Genomic DNA, 19,260 nt, shown 5'->3' on the forward strand with positions numbered 1-19,260 from the left:
CTTGTTCTTTGATTTTATACAAAAGGTATACTATTTCCTTTTTGCTGAATTTCATCCGAATTGCTTCAGTATTTACTTTAGAAATACACCTTAATGATAAATGAACAGATGGTCGTGCTGGGTCCAGGTAGAAGGGGCAGGCCAAAAAGATCATGGCTGAACGTCGCAAAACATGATATCCGAGCCAATGGACTGAAATCCGAGGACGCCGAAAACCCGACCAAGTGGAGAGAGAAGACGGAAGGCGGACCCCGGGCCCCGAAACACTTCTGTGGAGGGTGCAACTGGGTGCACGCAGAGATGAAAGAGAGAGAGATCATTCGTGTTATATTTTGACTAAACATAGCTAAGGTCTTTTCAAAACTTTTTGATCTGTTCTGACCGTAAGAGACATGTGCTTGAAATGATAAAAATACTTAAAAAAGCCATAAGAGAACTTTTAATCGAAAAAATATTAGAAATTGCCTCTTTTTCCAATCAATTTTATCTACTCAATAATTTTACAATAACGAAACCTGCACATGCAATTATATTTATATAAACATTTTTATTTTTTATTCGTTCAGGAAATTTTCAAAGAATGTTAGGACAATGAAACTGTAGTCGTATTCATATAGACGTGCCATATCCCTTGCGGGGTTGACAGAGCCAACTGTCTTTCAAGAACGACAGGTTTCTAGCCCATCGCCTACAAGAATAATCCTACGTTTATTAGCCTTCCCTTTTGCTACAACCATGGGGGGAGTGGTCCTATTCTAAAGAGCCGGGAACCACACGGCATCATTTATTTAAACAATATTATTACATAGATAATACTCCGTCAAGTGTTTACCTCGCAAGTCACAGGGGTGTGTTATAGTGTGGGAGGTTCATTTTGGAAGCTACATGTTATTATTACATGTTGGAGATATGATTACGGAATTGTGAAAGTTTTCCAAGATCGAATGGTCTCTATTTCAGATAAGATAACCACGATTTATGAACGAGACTTTCTCTAGAGCCGTCGTTATATTAAATTAAGTTGTTTATTTAATTTGATTATTTTATACTTAGACATTCATTCTTTTTTTGAGAGGTTGAGGTAGAGGTTTGAGGTTTGTATATAAATAAATAAATATATACGGGACAAATTACACAGATTGAGTTAGCCTCGAAGTAAGTTCGAGACTTGTGTTACGAGATACTAACTCAACGATACTATATTTTAGAATAAATATTTATATAGATAAACATCCAAGACCCAGGCAAGTCAAAGAAAGTTCGTTTCTCATCATGCCCTGGCCGGGATTCAAACCCGGGACCTCCGGTGACACAGACAAGCGCACTACCGCTGCGCAACAAAGGCCGTCAAGTGTCCTATCCTATCCCGTATTCGCCTTTTACGACATCCATGGGAAAGATACGGAGACGTTGTATTATATAGTGCCGTAAACCACACGACACCAACACACAAATACAATAATAACATACATACATATGACCACGTCTATATATATCCCTAGCGGGGTAGACATAGCCACCATTCTTGAAAAGACTGATAGGCCACGCTTAGCTGTTTGGCTTAGTGATAGAATTGAGATTCAAATAGCGACAGGTTGCTAGCCCATCGCTTAAAAGAGGAATCCCAAGTTTATAAGCCTATTCCTTAGTCGCCTTTTACGACATCCGTGGAAAAGAGATGGAGTGGTCCTATTCTTTTTTGTAATGGTGCCGGGAACCACACGGCACAATAATAACATTTTTTCCCCAAGTTTATTGGCTGACATCATTCGGTTCGCTCGCTCAGTCAAACTCTTTGAAGAACCTAAATAATATGGACCCGATCTCTATGCTATATGCCCGAGGACAAATTACAATGAATATTAAGATCGAAAAGCATAGTGCCGTGTGGTTCCCGGCACCAGTACAAAAAAGAATAGGACCAATCCATCTCTTCCCTATGGATGTCGTAAAAGGCGGCAAAGGGATAGGCTTCAAACTTGGGATTCTTTTTTTAGGCGATGGGCTTGCAACCTGTCACTATTTGAATCTGAATTCTACGAGTGTCATTAAACCAAATAACTCAGCGTGGCCTGTCAGTCTTTTCAAGACTGTTGGCTCTGTCTACCCCACAAGGGATATAGACGTGACCATATGTATGTATGTATGTATGAAAAGCATAGTAAATAAGTGATTACTGTACACAAAGCGGACAGGACCGGTACTGCAACAATTAAACCCTTTAATAATTGAGAGAACACAAAAAGATCCCAGCCATTGTGACTGGACTCCGGGATAATGTCGCTAAAACAGGTTCCCTCGTGTAAGGATATACAACATACCTATATATAATCAAGTCTTTATCTCTGACGGGGAAGATAGAGTCAACAGTCTCGAAAAATCTGACTGAACACGTTAAGATGTATGGCTTAATGATGGAATTGAGATTTTGAATAGTGTCAGATTGCCAGTACATCGCCAACAAGAAGAATCTCAATGATATTTACCTCTGTGGTGCAGCGGTAGTACGCTTGTCTGTGACATCGGAGGTCCCGGGTTCAAATCCCGGCCAGGGCATGATGAGAAAATAACTTTTTCTAATCGGTCTGAGTCTTGGATGTTTATCTATATCAGTATCTATTATAAAATATAGTATCGTTGAGTTAGTATCTCGTAACACAAGTCTCAAACTTACTTCGAGGCTAACTTAATCTGTGTAATTTGTCCTGTATATATTTATTTATTTATATAAATATTCATTTTTGTTTTTTGTCCCGGTTGTATCCTCACCACTTTGGAGATGAGCCCGGCGTATTTAATACCGGTATACACCTGAGTGATAAGGGTTGTCTACACTTAACATTTTTTTATAACTAGAAATTACTTGAAAATTATTTTTATGGCAAAACAACGTTTGCCGGGACAGTTAGTAAGTATATAAAAGAAGAAAGCGAATGATTGACTGACATATCAACACACAGCCCAAATCGCTGAGTATAAAGACTTGAAATTCGGCGTGTAGGTTCTTAATGTGGTTTAGAGTGGTAAGAAATTCCCGCGGGAACGGAAATTGTGATGATTTTTCATATGACGCGGGCCGTCCTTAGTCATTATAATATGTGCTGACGGCTCACAGATAAATATATTTTTATTTAGAGTTTTTAGTGATTCCATATGGATTTTTACAACATAACTGACAAATTTGTCAGCGATCCGGTTTTCTTTTTCATACGGTCTTAACTAGAATTGTTATTTTACACACATTTTTAAGCAAAATCCCAAATAAACGAGAATCGTTTACGCATTGTACACATCAATAGGAACCAACCAACTCATTCCTTCATTCATTCAACATTAGCAGATTTATGGAACAGGTTTTACTCGTTCCAAATATTATTTTGGCCGGAGCATGTATTATATATTTTTTTTTGACACAATTCTGACAATAATTGCAAACAAGTTATTGGTGTCACACGTGCCTACAATAGCAGATTACTGATAATTTCCTTTATGGATGGTATTTAGAGAGCTGGTTCTGATATTGGGTAATTAGAAGAAATTTTCAATGCTAAATGACTTGGTAAAAGATTACAAAATCATGCAACTTCAGCACGAGGTTTGGGGGTTTTTTTATACATAAAATCACGCTTTTTTCCTGACGAATGAGGGACTGACGGGACGGAGACTATAATATCTTTCCACTAGCCACGATACCTGCATACTTCTTTCGCATCATCCAAATTAAAAAGTCTCTTCAAACAAGTTGTGCTGCTTCGCGTACTCTTTACCTGACTTTCACCCTTTTGCGTTATAAGTAACAAAAAAACTGATAACTGTCAGTTTATACATTACCTAATAGGGAAAATAATATATACATACATATACTCACGTTTATATCCCTTGCGGGGTAGACAGAGCCAGCAGTCTTGAAAAGTCTGACAGATCAGGTTCACCTGTTTGGTTTAATGATAGAATTGATATTCTAATCAGGCCAATCAGAGAAAGTTCTTTTCTCACCATGCTCGGGCCGGGATTCGAACCCGTAACCTCCGGTGTCACAGACAAGCGTACTACCGTTGCGCCATAGAAGCCGTTAATTTAACCTTCAATCATAAACTTCTGTAGGAGTAATAACAAAACTTCTCGCAAAGAAGCCGTGGCAAACTTAATTCGAAATGACCAAGTTAAATAAGTATCTTACTAACTCACTAACTTTCAGGGACGAAGAATTCGGAAACCTCTGAAGAGCGAATAGATCGCTTGCTAAGGTCAAGTAAATATTTACCGCTAGTTTAGGAGATCATACAGATAAACATACAATTATTTGTTTAGGGTACAGATTGTTATCTTTATTATTGTTATGGAACTAATTGACAATGAAATTTGATCAGTCTGAGGTTGGATTGTACTATGTCGGATAAGTTTTATTCAGTAGGTGCCTAAGTCTTACTTTATTTTTTTTTATCTTGATATGATTATTCATTATTGCTTAATTTTATAGAAATCTTGAAAAAATGTTAAGTTCTAGCTATGAAAATCCTATAAATTAACAAGCCATAGGTATAATTTGACGGAATTTCATAGAATTAATTAATACATAGATATGGTCACCACGTCTATATCCCTTGCGGAGTAGACGGACTCAGCAGTCTTAAAAACTGGCAGGCCACCTTCAGCTGTTAGGTATAATTTATTACTTTCGCTACACAAATATGGTGTGCCTCAATTAAAAACCAGTTAAATTATATTACCGTGTGGTTCCCAGCACCAATACAAAAAGAATAGGACCATTCCATCTCTTTCCCATGGATGTCGTAAAAGGCGACTAAAGGATAGGTTTATACATTTTGGATTCTTTTTTAGGCGATGAGCTAGCAACCTGTCACTATTTGAATCTCAATTCTATCATTAAGCCAAATAGCTGAACGTGGCCATTCAGTATTTTCAAGACTGTTGGCTTTGTCTAGGCCACAAGGAATTTATACGTGACCATATGTATGAAGTTTTTTGAGTATTTTGTTCTATTTGAGTCTACATAGTTCATGTCTGTATGTATGTATGCTCATACATATGAAAGTATCTTTAATCCACCATATGAAATTGTAAACAACAATTTTAAACCCTAAACCACAATGAATATCTCGTGCCACACGTGAAAAAAAATATACAAATAATCTCCACTTAATCCTGGAGAGGTCAAAGAATACAATTACCCAAGCGGTGCCATATCGTACTCAAGATCGTCGCAGGCGCAGAGTACGCAATGAATGCCTATTAAACTATTAATACTCACCGTACAATACGTGTGACGTGTTGTTGTCATGTCACAAAGAATGCCGACACAAAGTGGTCCTTTTGTACCGATTGTAACTTGACATCTTCAGGTCACCATAAAATGGTTATCGAAAGGTGCCGTGTGGTTCCCAGCATCAAAAGATAAAATAATAGGACCACTTCATCATTTTACAATTGATGTCGTTTAAGGCGGCTAAAGGATGTGGCATGAAGTTTGTATGCCTAAATGATGGGATTGAGATTCAAATATTTAGCTATTTGAATCTCAATCCATCTCACTCCATCGAAAAACCTCAAGTTAATTATCCTTTCCCTTAGTCGTCTTGTACAACATACATGTGAAAAATAGAATTGTCCTATTCTTAAATATCGGGAACCGCACGGCCTTATGCAAGATAAAATTCAATTTACCTGTCGGCCATTATATCCGCAGGTTTTATTGCTCCATTTTGCTAGTCCGTTTTTGATTGACGACATATTGTGGTTATCCAATAGACGCGACAATACACAACACAATCAAGTGATCACATTCAATCATACCAATGCCAAACGAGGTGTCAACGACGCTGTTCTGTCTGTTATTTAGTATCCTGTTGATCATGATCATACATCTATCTATATTTATAAAAGCGAAAAACACTCACTTAGGAATCACGAAAACTCGAAATCTACTGAGCCAATAAAGATGAAATTTGACAGAAAGGTAGATTTTAATTAGGAGAGATCCACTAAGAAAGGATTTTTGTAAATTCTATTTCTAAGGGGGTGAAATAGGGGTTGCAAGTTTGTATGAAACTTCGTCATTTTTAGTGTGGGATAATTACTTAAAATTTTAGATTTAAATTTACGGTTGGATTAAAATAATAATAATTCCCTTATAATCTAAAATAAATATGCGTGGGCGAAGCCGCGGGCAAAAGCTAGTACATATAATCACGTCTATATCCCTTGCAAAAGTAAACAAACGTAAACGTGGACGTCTTGGTGAAGGGTCAGGTCAAGAGTACCCGAAACCGCCGAGCTTGCATGAAGAGTTATGAATGTGGATGAAGCGAAGGAAGTATGCAGAGATCGTGGCAAGTGGAAATAGGTAGTATATGCCTACCCCTCCGGGAAAGAAGCGTGATTTTTATGTACTTATGTATACCCCTTGCAGGGTAGGCAGAGCCAACAGTCTTGAAAATACTGATAGGCCACGTTCAGCTGTTTGGTTTTCTGATAGAATTGAGATTCATATAAAGTGACAGGTTGCTAGCCCGTCGCCTAAAAGAAGACTCCCAAGTTTATAAGCTTATCAATCTGGCATTAAGTCAAACAGCTGAACGTGGCCTATCAGTCTTTTCAAGACCGGTGGCTCTGTCTACCCTGCTAGGCATACAGACGTGATTATGTGTATGGATGTATACTTTTTTTGTTCGTTTCACTCGTTTTTGGTTTCAAATTTTTCCTTAAATCTTCTTATTCATCCTTAAGTTTTGATTTGGTCGTGTCCCCTCTAATGGGCGAGGGATCTCTCTATCTTTTGGCTAGATCTCTCTCTCATCTCTGCGTGTTCCCGATTGCACTCTCCACAGAATTGCTTCGCGTCTTTTCTCTCTCCACTCGGTCCTTCGACGTCCTCGAATTTCAGTCCATTGGCTTGCATTACATCATTTGCGACGTCCAGCCATGATCTTTAAGGCCTGCCTCTTTTACCTGAGCCCAACAGAGGCGCTAAGGTCAGACATCTGTTCCCCAAGTAGTCTGCTGGTGTCCGCAAGATGGCCGCACCAGCGCAGGCGGCTCTCCTACATTTTGTCCGCTATATCAAGAAACGAATGAATCCTGATATAAACCGGAAGGATACAATCTGATCTCTTTATAATGGTCCCATTTCACCGTTATAAAGGTGAATGCACACCCACTTCCTACAATTAAACAACCAAATACCGCCACACGGCTCACACACGAACAGACAAAAACACGCTTTTTGCACCCCGCTTCTTCCTACGGAACTAAAGAGTGAGACGGCTATATTTTCTCGGTGTGAGTGAAAGAGAGGGCGTTCGTGGGAAACATAGGGGTGGTGATATCCCATAGCGTAGAAGCGGCCACAGTATTGAATTTATTCCAATAGTTAGCCCTTCGACCCTTTAAGGACATCTGGTCAGAGCCATTAGCGAAGCGGACTGTAATAACACGCTTGGCAAAACGGCAAGTTATTATTAAAATTCCTATATGTGAAAGAATGTAGGTCTTTCATAATTTTATTTGCATTAATTTTCTTAAATGAAAATATAAATCGTATAAAATAAAATATTTCTTAAAATCCTGACTAATGTTTTTTGTAAATATAATGGATCTGGTTTTTCTAATGATCATAAGTTAATTTGTGAAGTTTAATTTTTTGAAATTATGATAAAAGAAATTTAATATTTTCAACTTACTTTTTGGGGCTAAATGACAAAAACGGAAGCCTTATGTTTAAACATCTCTGTTCCGCACATGTTTCAATGACGACTAAAGGTTAATACAGTTTGCTAAGGGGGAAAGGGCATTTTTTAATTACATGCAGTTAACACCTGCTACAATTATATAGTCAATAAACAGTCGTTGAGGTCAACGGTGAAATTTAACAGGTGTTGTTGAATTAAAAGATAAAAGTATAGAAAATAATTTAATTCTCTTTGTTTTTATATTTACATGTAATTTTTATTTACAATAATTTATGTAAGATTTACAGTTCACACTTTGCTTGCAATGAAATTGGAGAGAAAGCAAAAAAAAAAATTATATTTTTAAGATTATTAAAATTAAAGTATCGTTGAGTTAGTATCTCGAAACAAAAGTCTCTAAATTATTTTGAGGCTAACTAAATCTTTTCATTTCTTTTTCAATATAAATCTTTTTGTTAAATTAATTAAAAATACGTTATAATTTGTTAGTAATTAATTATGGATTCTGCTAGTATATTAACTCAATTCTTATTCTCAAAGATTTCAAGACAGCAATCGACCAAAGATATATAATAATCTAATCAAAATGTATTGCAGTATTAATTATTTATTTATAGTAATAATTATTAGATTGTAATTATTATTACTATGATGTTAATGTACACACTGGTGTAAAATAAAAATGTCAACAATACAATGCCATATTTTCAATTATATAACTTACTAATTATTTTCACAACCATAGCTTGGAATTATAGTATTTCAGAACACTTAGTCATTATTATATCTATTTATAAAAACACCGCGTGTACGTACATAATTGTACATACATTTTATATACATACTCCAAATAGAAAACAATAAAGCTAGTGACTTTTAAATAAACTTATTTCATATACTATATTTGCTATCACACAACTAATAAGTATATTTGTATAAACTTGCAATATAATACAACGGCAGTCTCCAAAAATAGTTATATTTATACTTTTAAACTCTGAGATCTATAAAACGATGTCTATTGATTCTTAATTAATAATGAAATTAATAAATCGTAATATATTTGCCTTTTGAAATATTCACATTTCTGTGATGTGCTGTTTTTTTTTCTCATCCAAATTTATGAGAAACAAAAGGCTAAGGAATCTCTAAATGATATAAAATTTCACTATAAAAGAATCAAAAGATCTCATTAATTCTAATACGCTAGCTCCGCGCCCCATGGCCTATACGGTTTTGACGAATTTTGTGAATACTGGTGCGTTGGATGGTGTGGATAGGGGGTGGGGTAGTGAGGCGCAGGGGGGGCGGGATGAGGTCCTGGAGGTCCGGGGGGCGCTGGGGGAGCTGGGTAGTGGGGGTAGCTTGGAGCTGCTGTTAGAGGTGCAGCAATGGCCGTTGGAGCAGCTACTGTGGGTGCTGCCGTCGTTATAGGTACTGGTTCCTGTCGAGGACCCAACTCTGTGTAACCATGTTGGGATTGCGCTACAGGAGCTGAAGGGTACTGAGGGTAGCCCCAATTAGCTGATTTGGCAGCTAACTCTCTTTGGGCAGCGAAGCATTGGAGGTGACTCATGAGCCGGAGTCTTAAAGGATCTTGTATGTCTAGACCTTCGCAACTGACGAGGTACCGGGCGACTTCGGCTGCGCACTCCCGGAAGCCGATGCTGTGGTAGTCCATGGCGTACCTCTGAGGGTCGTACGCGAACGTGTCCAGACCTGGAACAAGGGAGAACTTAGTTGTTATTACAGAAATTATAAACAGTTTGATGAGAAAGCTTTGAAGGTACAATAACAGTAAAATTTTACACTTAACATGAGCCCACTCCAGGAATCCTAAGGCCTCTAAACCTCGTGGAGATAATTCAAAATATCTTAATTTAATAAAATGTTTACATCTCCACACCAGGTGGGCAATAAAACAGGGAAAGATAAAGACCTAGCTACATTATTATGCAAATCTGTAAAATTGTGACCAATATCGCAAGCGCATATGTTCAACCAGACAAAGAAATCGCTCCAAATCAAGAAAACAACAGTTCATTCATCGCACCCTTACGCAACAAGTAGATAGAGACGAATGATAGAAATAATCTGAAGTGTAAAAAGGACAAAACACTTAACGGAACCCCACTGTTCCGGTCGTCTTCCGAAAGGGCGCGGCGCCAGACAGGGAGATCCCCTGGGCCCTTCGCGAAATATTTAAGAATAAGTATTAGGTTGGTAATTTGAGGATTTTGAAGGTCTTGCTAGGTTGGACGTGGCACTGGGCCACCGGGACACGAAGGGTGAAATGCAATCGTCTATAACTGCATAAGGGAAACTGATTTAAGAAGCACACTTTCGCTGCATAAGTTGGCATTGCAAATATGTCAAGTGGTCAAAATAGGATATTATAAATCTGAAGATGCTGATTTCATAACTAATTTCATATTTCTCGACATAATACATAATTTTTTTGAATTCCAAAATAATTTAAATTTTTTACTTTAAAAAAATTGTGACCAGATGAAAGAAAACGACGTTTACTTGTGTTTCTAAGCTTTTACAAGTCACTTATTTTAAAATAACCCTACGAGTGCTGAGGGTCTTATCAATTGTTGGTTCCCTTCCTTCCGTCTCGCTTGGCATTATTAAGATTTATTTTCTATTTTTTTCTAATGCAGGTGTCGCAACCCTTCCACTGGCTTCCGGCTGTCACTTGGCCACAATACACACGTGATTGGATAATGCGAATGTAGATTAAGGGATGTTTTAATGAGAAAAAAAGGTTCTACTGACATTTTTTGAAGATTTAGGTCTTTTTTTCGGGAAGGATGCAAGTTAGTTGAATCGATGATATATTGTTGCTGATGTTTGTAAATTAATTTAATATTTATTAAGGTATCGCTTGGTGACCACGGATCATTGTAACTTGATTCTAAACGTCTGAGATAAAATAATGGTACGTTACGTGCGCGTTTAATACCTGTATTATTTTTAAATAGTATAATGCTACGCGAAATTTTCTTATTCCTGAGATTTGTTTTTTATTCGTAATGGTATACATGAGGCGCTGCAATGTAGGTTTTGTATTTATAATTATGAAATGGTTGCAAAGTCGGCTCGGCAGGCTCCTTTTCAGAGAGGTAAGGACTTATCGTTGCAAAGTCAATAATTCTTGCATACACTGATGTTCGTGTTATCTAAACTAGCTCATAACTTAAAGAAAATATATTACATTTTGAAGGAAATGATGTGAGTAATTAATATGAAAGCATCAGTTTTGAATCTGTGATAAAAGAAATTAGGTTTTTATATCAGTGCTTAATTTAAGATAATTCTTGATCAAATTAAGGACGTCCTAGCAAAGGGTCGGGTCAAGAGTACCCAAAACCGCCGAGCTTGCATGAAGAGAGTACCTAATGAAGGAAGTATGCAGAGATCGTGGCAAGTAGAAAGATGTAGTCTCTGCCTACCCCTCCGGTAAACTGCGTGATTTTATGTATATGTATGCTCAACACCCAACAATTTCTAAAACTCATGATAAAAAAAGATTACAATTCAATTGTCATATCAGCAGCAGAACATAAGCTACCATTGACTTAATAGGGGAGGGTGGGGCCCTCTCTGGTCTTGCAGGAATGAGGGACAAACGACTGAGGGCCAGTGGGACGGTCTCCGGGAATGGGTTCCCACGTCCCACCCTCGGGAGCTCGGATTACCGATTGATGGAATATGTTTGTTAGTTCATATCTGATATAGATCTTAATTGTTTAGGATTAATTCGGTTTAGTAATAAGTGTAGTGTGTAATGTAATTAATGGAGGTAGTCTAGGTGGCTGTATTTTGGGTTATTTTATTTATTTACAAGTATGAATGGTATAAGTATCTTGGTATGATAAACATGATGCTATTTTGAATAGGTATGTTTGCAAAGCTTTCAAGATTTGTTGTATGATAACGTGAGACAGTTAATTTGTTAGTTCAAGACGGGCACTAAATCGCTCTTTATAGTTGCAGCGTCGAAATTTAGAATGATCTTAATGAAAGACAACCTCCGGCAGGAGTCACCACTATAAGCAGTAGAAGATTTTTAATTAAGAAAAAATCTTTAATTGCTTACGTACGTTTTGTCTAAAAATGGCAGCACAATATAAAAACCTCTCATTCTTTTTAACAAGTTATTTAAAAAAGTTTCCATGAACCAGACGGGCTCATTTAAATTCAAAAACTAATCCATCACCTCATAACCAACAAGATAGAAAGAGACAAAAACTAATACACCCGGTCATGTTCTCTATCGCGCGATCTGGGTAGCTTCCTGTTTTAGGCGCCAGGTGTCCGATCGTTACCTGCCTTGTAACCGATCCCTTGATCGCCTTTTGATTTGGTCACTCGCCCGTCGAGGGATTGCGGTCGACTTGGATGGACTGTGAGAGTATGAGCACTTCGGTAACTGAAGTTGTGTGAACTTTTTGTGGTCTTTGTGCGATTTCCCACAAGTTTGTTTTTTTTGTTAAATAGATTTTGAGACATGCTTTTATGTTGATGAGTGACATTATAAAATTGCTGTACCTCTAGACATATTTTATTGTGGTTGAAATTTTGGCATTCAATATATCTTAATTTGTCAAGTTTCTAAAAAACTAAATAAGGGACAATACCTCCAGGAATGACATAGGCTACTGTTTTTTTACAAGTTTTTTTTTCATGGGAGTAAAGCTCCAAGCAAAAGCTAGTATGACAAAATTGTAATGTTGAAATATAGTTACTCGTAGCTTGCGTGTTTGGTAAACTAACGATGACCTTTTAAATGAAAGCTCGCGGAAGCTCAGAAGCTTTGCGGCCGGAACTTTTGTGGTCAAGTGACCGCCCTGCGTTACGCTTTCAATACTTTATATAGGTAATATACAAAGTTGTCAATGTATATTTTACTGCTGTTGAAGTTTTGAAGAAATTTATCAAAATTTATCTAATGTAAAGTATAAACTAAATTAATTTATTAATATAAAACGGTCTGTGTTTTTATATTAATAAATTAATCTAGTTGATGAAATTAAAACCTTTATATTTTGGAACAGGTAGTTTGAGTCTCATCCAACAACTTACATCTTTTGACACTTTTGTATACAAAATAAGACTAAGACTTATTATTATTAATTTCAATGGTAAACTAAAATTATTAAATTTAAATTTGACATACTAGAATTACCATTTATTACCCTTATTTTTTTTAACCTTTTACTAAAAATATTAAGGGCGAAGTTTAACTATTTGTAAAATTTAATTAGCAGAACTAATTGTGACGAGACAGGACGAGTAAACCACAAACCGCATGAAACTATTATATCAGTCAGGTAAATATTAAAATGACGGAAGGAACAACTGTTTAAGGTAATCAAATGGTCACGGTAGGTAATCAATTAATTTCAATAAGTAACGTAAAATCCGAGCGGTGAGCGCGACTATATTAGCACCAAATAGCTGATATAGTAGTTAAGTAGGCTTAAGCATTGATCTTTGTAAAGAGATAATAAACGAATTTCAATTGAATTGAAAATATTAAAGCTCTGTATATGTATTTTTTTATGTATCGCCGTGTGGTTCCCGGCACCAATAAAAAAAAAGAATAGGACCACTCCATCTCGTTCCCATGGATGTCGTAAAAGGCGATTAAAGGATAGACTTATAAACTTGGGATTCTTCTTTTAGGCGATAAGCTAGCAACCTGTCCCTATTTGAATCTCAATTTAAACATTAAGCTAAATGGTGCTATTAAAAAGTAAATTTATGCCAAACAAATGCGGGTCATACAACGTACGCCATTTTGCCCACTATCCCACTATCCCACTGTGCCCCCGTTCCCACGCCTCGCTTCCGGGCCTGACAGGTGGACTGTCGCCTCTTCCCTATTCCTACACTTCAGATTTCGGGACTTAACCATTGTCGATCGGAAGATGTTTGCGCTACGCCCACAAATAAATCTATTTGTGTGGTGTTTGTCACTGTTATGTGATGGTCTTTTTATAATGTACTTTATTTTGTTTATTAATACTATTAGATTTGCGATAATAGATATTTAATTTAAATAGGCTTTAGTAGTTTAGTATACATAGTTTAAATTGGCATTTGGTTGGGCTAGCAACCTGTCACTATTTGAATCTCGATATACATGTGGTAATACGAGTACATATATATATATAAATATTACCTACCTTATTATATATATATTCTAAAAATTTTTGGGACCATTTCCTATATTTTTTTTACTATCCTCCTTATTTTCTTTATGCTAATCGTTTCTATGAAAATAATACATACATACCTACATTTAATCACGAAAACAGAGCCAACAGTCTTGAACGGACCGATAGGCTACGTTCAGCTGATAGGCTTAATGATAGAATTGAGATTCAAATTGTGACAGGTTGCTAGCCCATCGCCTAAAAGAAGAATCCCAAGTTTAGAAGCCTATCCCTTAGTTAAGCTTATCCCATAAAAAAAAACTGATTTACAATTTTTTAAAGACCGACAAATTTACCAACCTGAGCGATATAAAAGGCACCCGTAGAAATGAAAGTTGAAAAAGTTATGAACACAAAAAATGGCAACTTGATCAAAAGGCAGGAAAGCATAACAAATCGTGTGCTTTTGCTTTTTAAGCACAGATGTTGGAACCGTTAGAATCGAGTTTATATATATTTTAATTGGTCGATCTAGAGGAAGCGGATACCGTGGAGGGGGGAGGGGCAACGGTGCTTAAATTGGCAGTTCCGAGATTGATATGGATACGAACGCTGCGTAGGAGTGGGTAGTGGTATTGTATTTAATTTAAAAAAATAAACTATCTCTTCTTTTGATCTCCCGAAACCGTTGGTTTTGCAAAGCTTGCATGAAAAGAGTTATGAATGTGGATGAAGCGAAAGAAGTATGCAGGGATCGTGGCAAGTGGAAAGATGTGGTCTCTGCCTACGACTCCGGGAAAGAGGCGTGATTTATGTATGTAGGTATGTATGTATTATTATATAAGTATATATTATTTAAATGAATTCCATTTTTTTTTTCATTCGTACATTAATTCATAGGCCATTGCATTATTTATATGCTTTTTATAGCTTATTTTAAAGCCAACGTTGAGTATCGAAATCGCGTTTTCAAAATATTACATTTAAGCAGTTCAAAGCGAGTTAAAGTTTAGCTGAACGTGGCCTATCAGTCTTCACAATACTGTTGGCTCTGTCTACCCCGCAAGGGATATAGACGTGATTATATGTATGTGACAAGTGGAAAGACGTACTCTCTGTCTACCCCACCGGGAAAGAGGCGTGATTTTATGGACCATAACTTGAGGCAAAGTTACAAAACTAACCTTTAGCATGCAGCATCTTTAAATGATCCACAGTTAGCTGTAATATCTCTGCTTTCTCCAACTTAGCGCTACCCTGCTTCTCACAGGCTGCGGGGACCAGCCTCTTCAGTTCAGTAAGAGATGTGTTAATTCTGTCTCTTCTTTTCTTCTCTATGACACCTCGTCTCCTCTTCCTCGTCATCAGCTGGCAGGAGTCGCCGCCGGGAGATCTGGAACGGTTTGGTGGAGAATTAAGATGGATTCTTCGGATGTTCGACCACATATCATATACATATATGTAATAAGTATTCAATATCAAAATATATTCATTTGTGAATAAATATATCAAATTCTGTATTTTATGTAATTCTTAAGCTAAAAGTGTTATTAAACGGGTTATGCTTAATATAAATTCTGCCGTAGTGCATGTTCTTATAAGATAAGATAGTACATATTTTTATGTCTTAATATACATAAATATAATTTATTTTATATCTATATTCCTTCAGTGACAGCTTTCAGACTTGGTGCGTCTGTGCGCCATGTCGGATCACTTTTTTTTTTCTTTTAATTATAATAATTAATAAAAAAAATTGTTCTACAAATTTAATACTTTTTGCTTTTGTGTTTGACTAATTTTATATCGGACCGTGCAACATAAAGAAATTATGTAGAAGATAGTATGTGTCATTTTAGTTTACTCTCTCAGAATCTAATAAATGACTGCATGTAAGTTAATAACACCTTACATGCTGTGCAAAGGGTAGGTATTCAATACTTATTTAGTACCAAAAAAAAATTAATTATAGTAATTAATTAAAGTATGCTGCATAAATAAACACAAACAATAGAAATCTTCAAATAATTACAAAATCGAAGTACATTTCTAACTCACAGATAATGGAATGTATTTCAATGAATGTATATTTGCAGACATGCACGCAATAAAAGCTTAGAATAAAAGTTAAAAGCTCGTGAAAGTGCGATAACCCGTGCGTAGACTTTCGTAGAGGCTCTACGCCGCTACGCAAAACGCTACGAAGCTACGACTTTTATGTGGAAGAATATTTTTTATAGTATTTTTTATTCTTATTAGAATCTTATTGGACCATAAAGAATATGATTATATGTATATTAAACCCTACATGTCATAAAACAGCGGTGAGGTTCCCTATAAACGGGAAACGGGAAACATTTCCATAATTTAGAGGTATGAAAGTATAAAGCTGTATATAATAATAATATTTGTTACTGTGCCCTTAATTTCTGTATGTAGGCGTCTGTAGGTATTTTCATTCATCTCATAACTGAGTACTTTTTTTGGCAAATTTCTTATTTTAGATATAGTCTACTAGAGGCCGCCCGCGACTTCGTCCGCGTGGAATCAAGAAAACTCCGGGATAAAAAGTAGACTATATGTTATTTTGTGTCTTCAGCTACCTACATATCAAATTTAATCGTAATCGGTTCAGTACTTTTTTGCGTGAAAGAGTAACAAACATCCATACTGACATCCCCTGACATACTCACAAATTTTCGCATTTATAATATTAGTAGGATACAAATCATGATTTTTTTTTTCAATATTGTCTTTTTAATAATTATTTAACTCATATACTCATAAATAAAAAAAAATGTGTAAACAAATGAATAAATAATAGGCTGGTAAAGTTGAAAAGTTGGTACGCTTGAATTGATGCAAGAAATGTTCACGCTTCGCAAATATGAAGTAGTAATTTGCAAACATTGACCTTTGCAAATTTAAATGAAAAAAACAGTAGGGTACATACATACATACACTTAATTAGTTTGTGTTGCTTTGAAAAAATATGTTTTCATTTTCTCTCACGCTTTTTGAACTTAATTAAAAGCTGTTGAACTGCTGTTTGTATTCAAATAACTTATTTCATGAATTTTTATGTGATTCGTATTTTAAATAAAATAACTTTTTAGGTTTTATAAGACACTTTTTACATTATTTTCTGCTGTTTAATAATATTTTGTTAAATATCTTTTAAAAAATGTTTATTTTGTTAAAAGTTTAAAGACACCATACAGCTTAACGTAGCCTTTCAGATGGCTCTGTCTACCCCGCAAGGGACGCGCCTATATGTATGAGTGTTTCTTAGAAGAGAAAACACAGATTTTTACTCGGTTATTACTGTATTATTTTTTGTCTTTAACTTATTTTAAAACGTTCGGGCAGACTTTGACACATTCTTAGCTGATAGGAGACTTTGAAATCACACTTGGAATATCACTAGACACAACACGAGACACTCACTGCGCATCCTTGCTGCTTTCTTCAGAAAACGCATCGTCTTCGCTCTCCGAGTGCGTTCTCTTGCTTCGCTGCGCGGGCGCAGGCGCCGGGGCCGGCGCTGGGGGGCCCCAGCCGTACCCCCACGACGGCGGTTGCTGCTGGATCCCCTGGTGGTGGTACTCCATGGTTCCTCAAGGTCGATAGTATCTGCGCGATCCTCGCGGCACGTGCATGCGCGTGCGTCGACGGCGAGGAAATGCATTGCCGCGTGTGGCCGTGTGTCTACACCCTCGGCGCACACACCCCATTGCTAACTATCCTTTAGTATACATAAAAAAAAATATTTACTATATTCTGAGGGATTTTGAACTTTATCGTAAGGCATTAGAGAGTTATTGACCGCATTTGACGTTGGGTGTAAAAGCAAAATTGGTTATGCGAATTCAGTCCGTATGTATGTTACGTTTAGAGGTTTTTTCCATTTACGATTAGGGTCAAATGCCATGTTAAAATTGGTAGGAATTGATTTGAATGTCGATTTGACTATTTTAAACTTTATGTTCATAGTGATAATGGGGAAAATTGTGTGTGTTTGTTTGTTTGTGCGTTCGGTAGTGGCCGCGTGTCTGGCGTGCGGTGGGAAACTTTTTGACAATTAGGAAACGCAATTTTATTCGCGAGCAGTGTGAATGCGGCCTTAGGGTGAGATTAGGGGTGGACTTGGAGCGTGGGACGATCCGTAGGTACATAGGGATTTTCCGAATCACTAACTATTTTCAAAGTAGGTTTTTATGTACTTTTGACATAATTTGTAGATTTTATGTGTGTATGGGTTTTATTTAGTAGAGACTAATAAATTAACAAAATCTAAATAATAATGTTTTTTTCTTCTGTAATTTTGAATAGTTTTAATAATCATATGTAAGTATGTATGGAATAAATAAATTGTTTTTAATTATGTCGTACTTTAACATAACGTTATCTTAAAAAAATTAAAAGAAATTACAGTAAATTAATACTAACTGCATTTTTGTTGAATGATCTATAATTATTTTAAGACAAACAAACTGTTGCCAGGTAATTACTTAGATCAATTTTTATACTAGCGGCCCGCCCCTGCTTCGCACGGGTAGCATTTATAAATATGGAAATTCCTCAGAAAACCCTCACGCCAACATTTCAAACAGGTACACCACTTACCGAGATAAACACGAACATACAGACAGAGAAAATGTTGGGACTTCATTATTATGAAGTAAGTACTGTACAAAACCATGGACATCTTAGGTTCTATAAAACTAGTCAATTATGTTTCCTAGCTGTTAAAAATCTGTATGGACCATGAAGAAGTATTCAGTATTTAGAAAGACATTTTACATTTTGTAGGAATATCTAAAATGATCAAAGTTTAAATTACAAACAAACGTTCTCAATCAAGTCGTCGTGGAAATAACACTGCGTAATTTGGCTTTGCTATGTTCAGGTGGCTAACATTGATATTATATACTTAGTTCTAAGGAAACAATTTGGATATTATAAAATTTCATTTTCTCAACCATAATTTTTAGTGTACACCTACATACTACATATATCTTTATCCTGAATCATTGGGCTATTATGAAATTCAAGGACCGGTTGCTAAAACATCGAGTAAAAAAATCTCAACCTTACAGCCTTACGGCAAGTCGTTAGAGAATCTTTATTTTATTTCTAAATATTAAGTTTATTTATTATTAGTATTTATATTGCTGCTGCTGTGCTTAAATGCTGAAGTGCAGTTTGTTCCGCCGCTTCTTATACATGCGCTTTGGAAGCGGTAGTAGATATAATTAGATTTAAGTTATGTGACGTCAATAAGTGATAACTTGTATCCAATTTTATAAATAAATATATTATTATGTTGTAAGTTAGGTATATTAAGTATATAGGTAATACCCAGTGCTTGGTAAATTTTGTTG

The 19,260-nt window shown here is 36.2% G+C and overlaps 1 protein-coding gene across 1 annotated transcript; it reads right to left on the bottom strand.

Moving 5' to 3' along the window:
• Window positions 1-8,907: 8,907 nt before the first annotated feature.
• Window positions 8,908-17,508, bottom strand: LOC106133342 (hairy/enhancer-of-split related with YRPW motif protein). The gene is made up of 3 exons (XM_013333043.2): window positions 17,324-17,508; window positions 15,061-15,269; window positions 8,908-9,428 (listed from the first exon to the last, which is right to left on the bottom strand). Exons 1-3 carry the CDS (start codon window positions 17,485-17,487, stop codon window positions 8,908-8,910), a joined length of 894 nt encoding a protein of 297 aa, XP_013188497.2. The 5' UTR covers window positions 17,488-17,508.
• Between the last annotated feature and the right edge of the window lie 1,752 nt (window positions 17,509-19,260).

This window comes from Amyelois transitella, chromosome 3 (assembly GCF_032362555.1).
Source record: "Amyelois transitella isolate CPQ chromosome 3, ilAmyTran1.1, whole genome shotgun sequence".
Lineage (NCBI taxonomy): Eukaryota > Metazoa > Arthropoda > Insecta > Lepidoptera > Pyralidae > Amyelois > Amyelois transitella.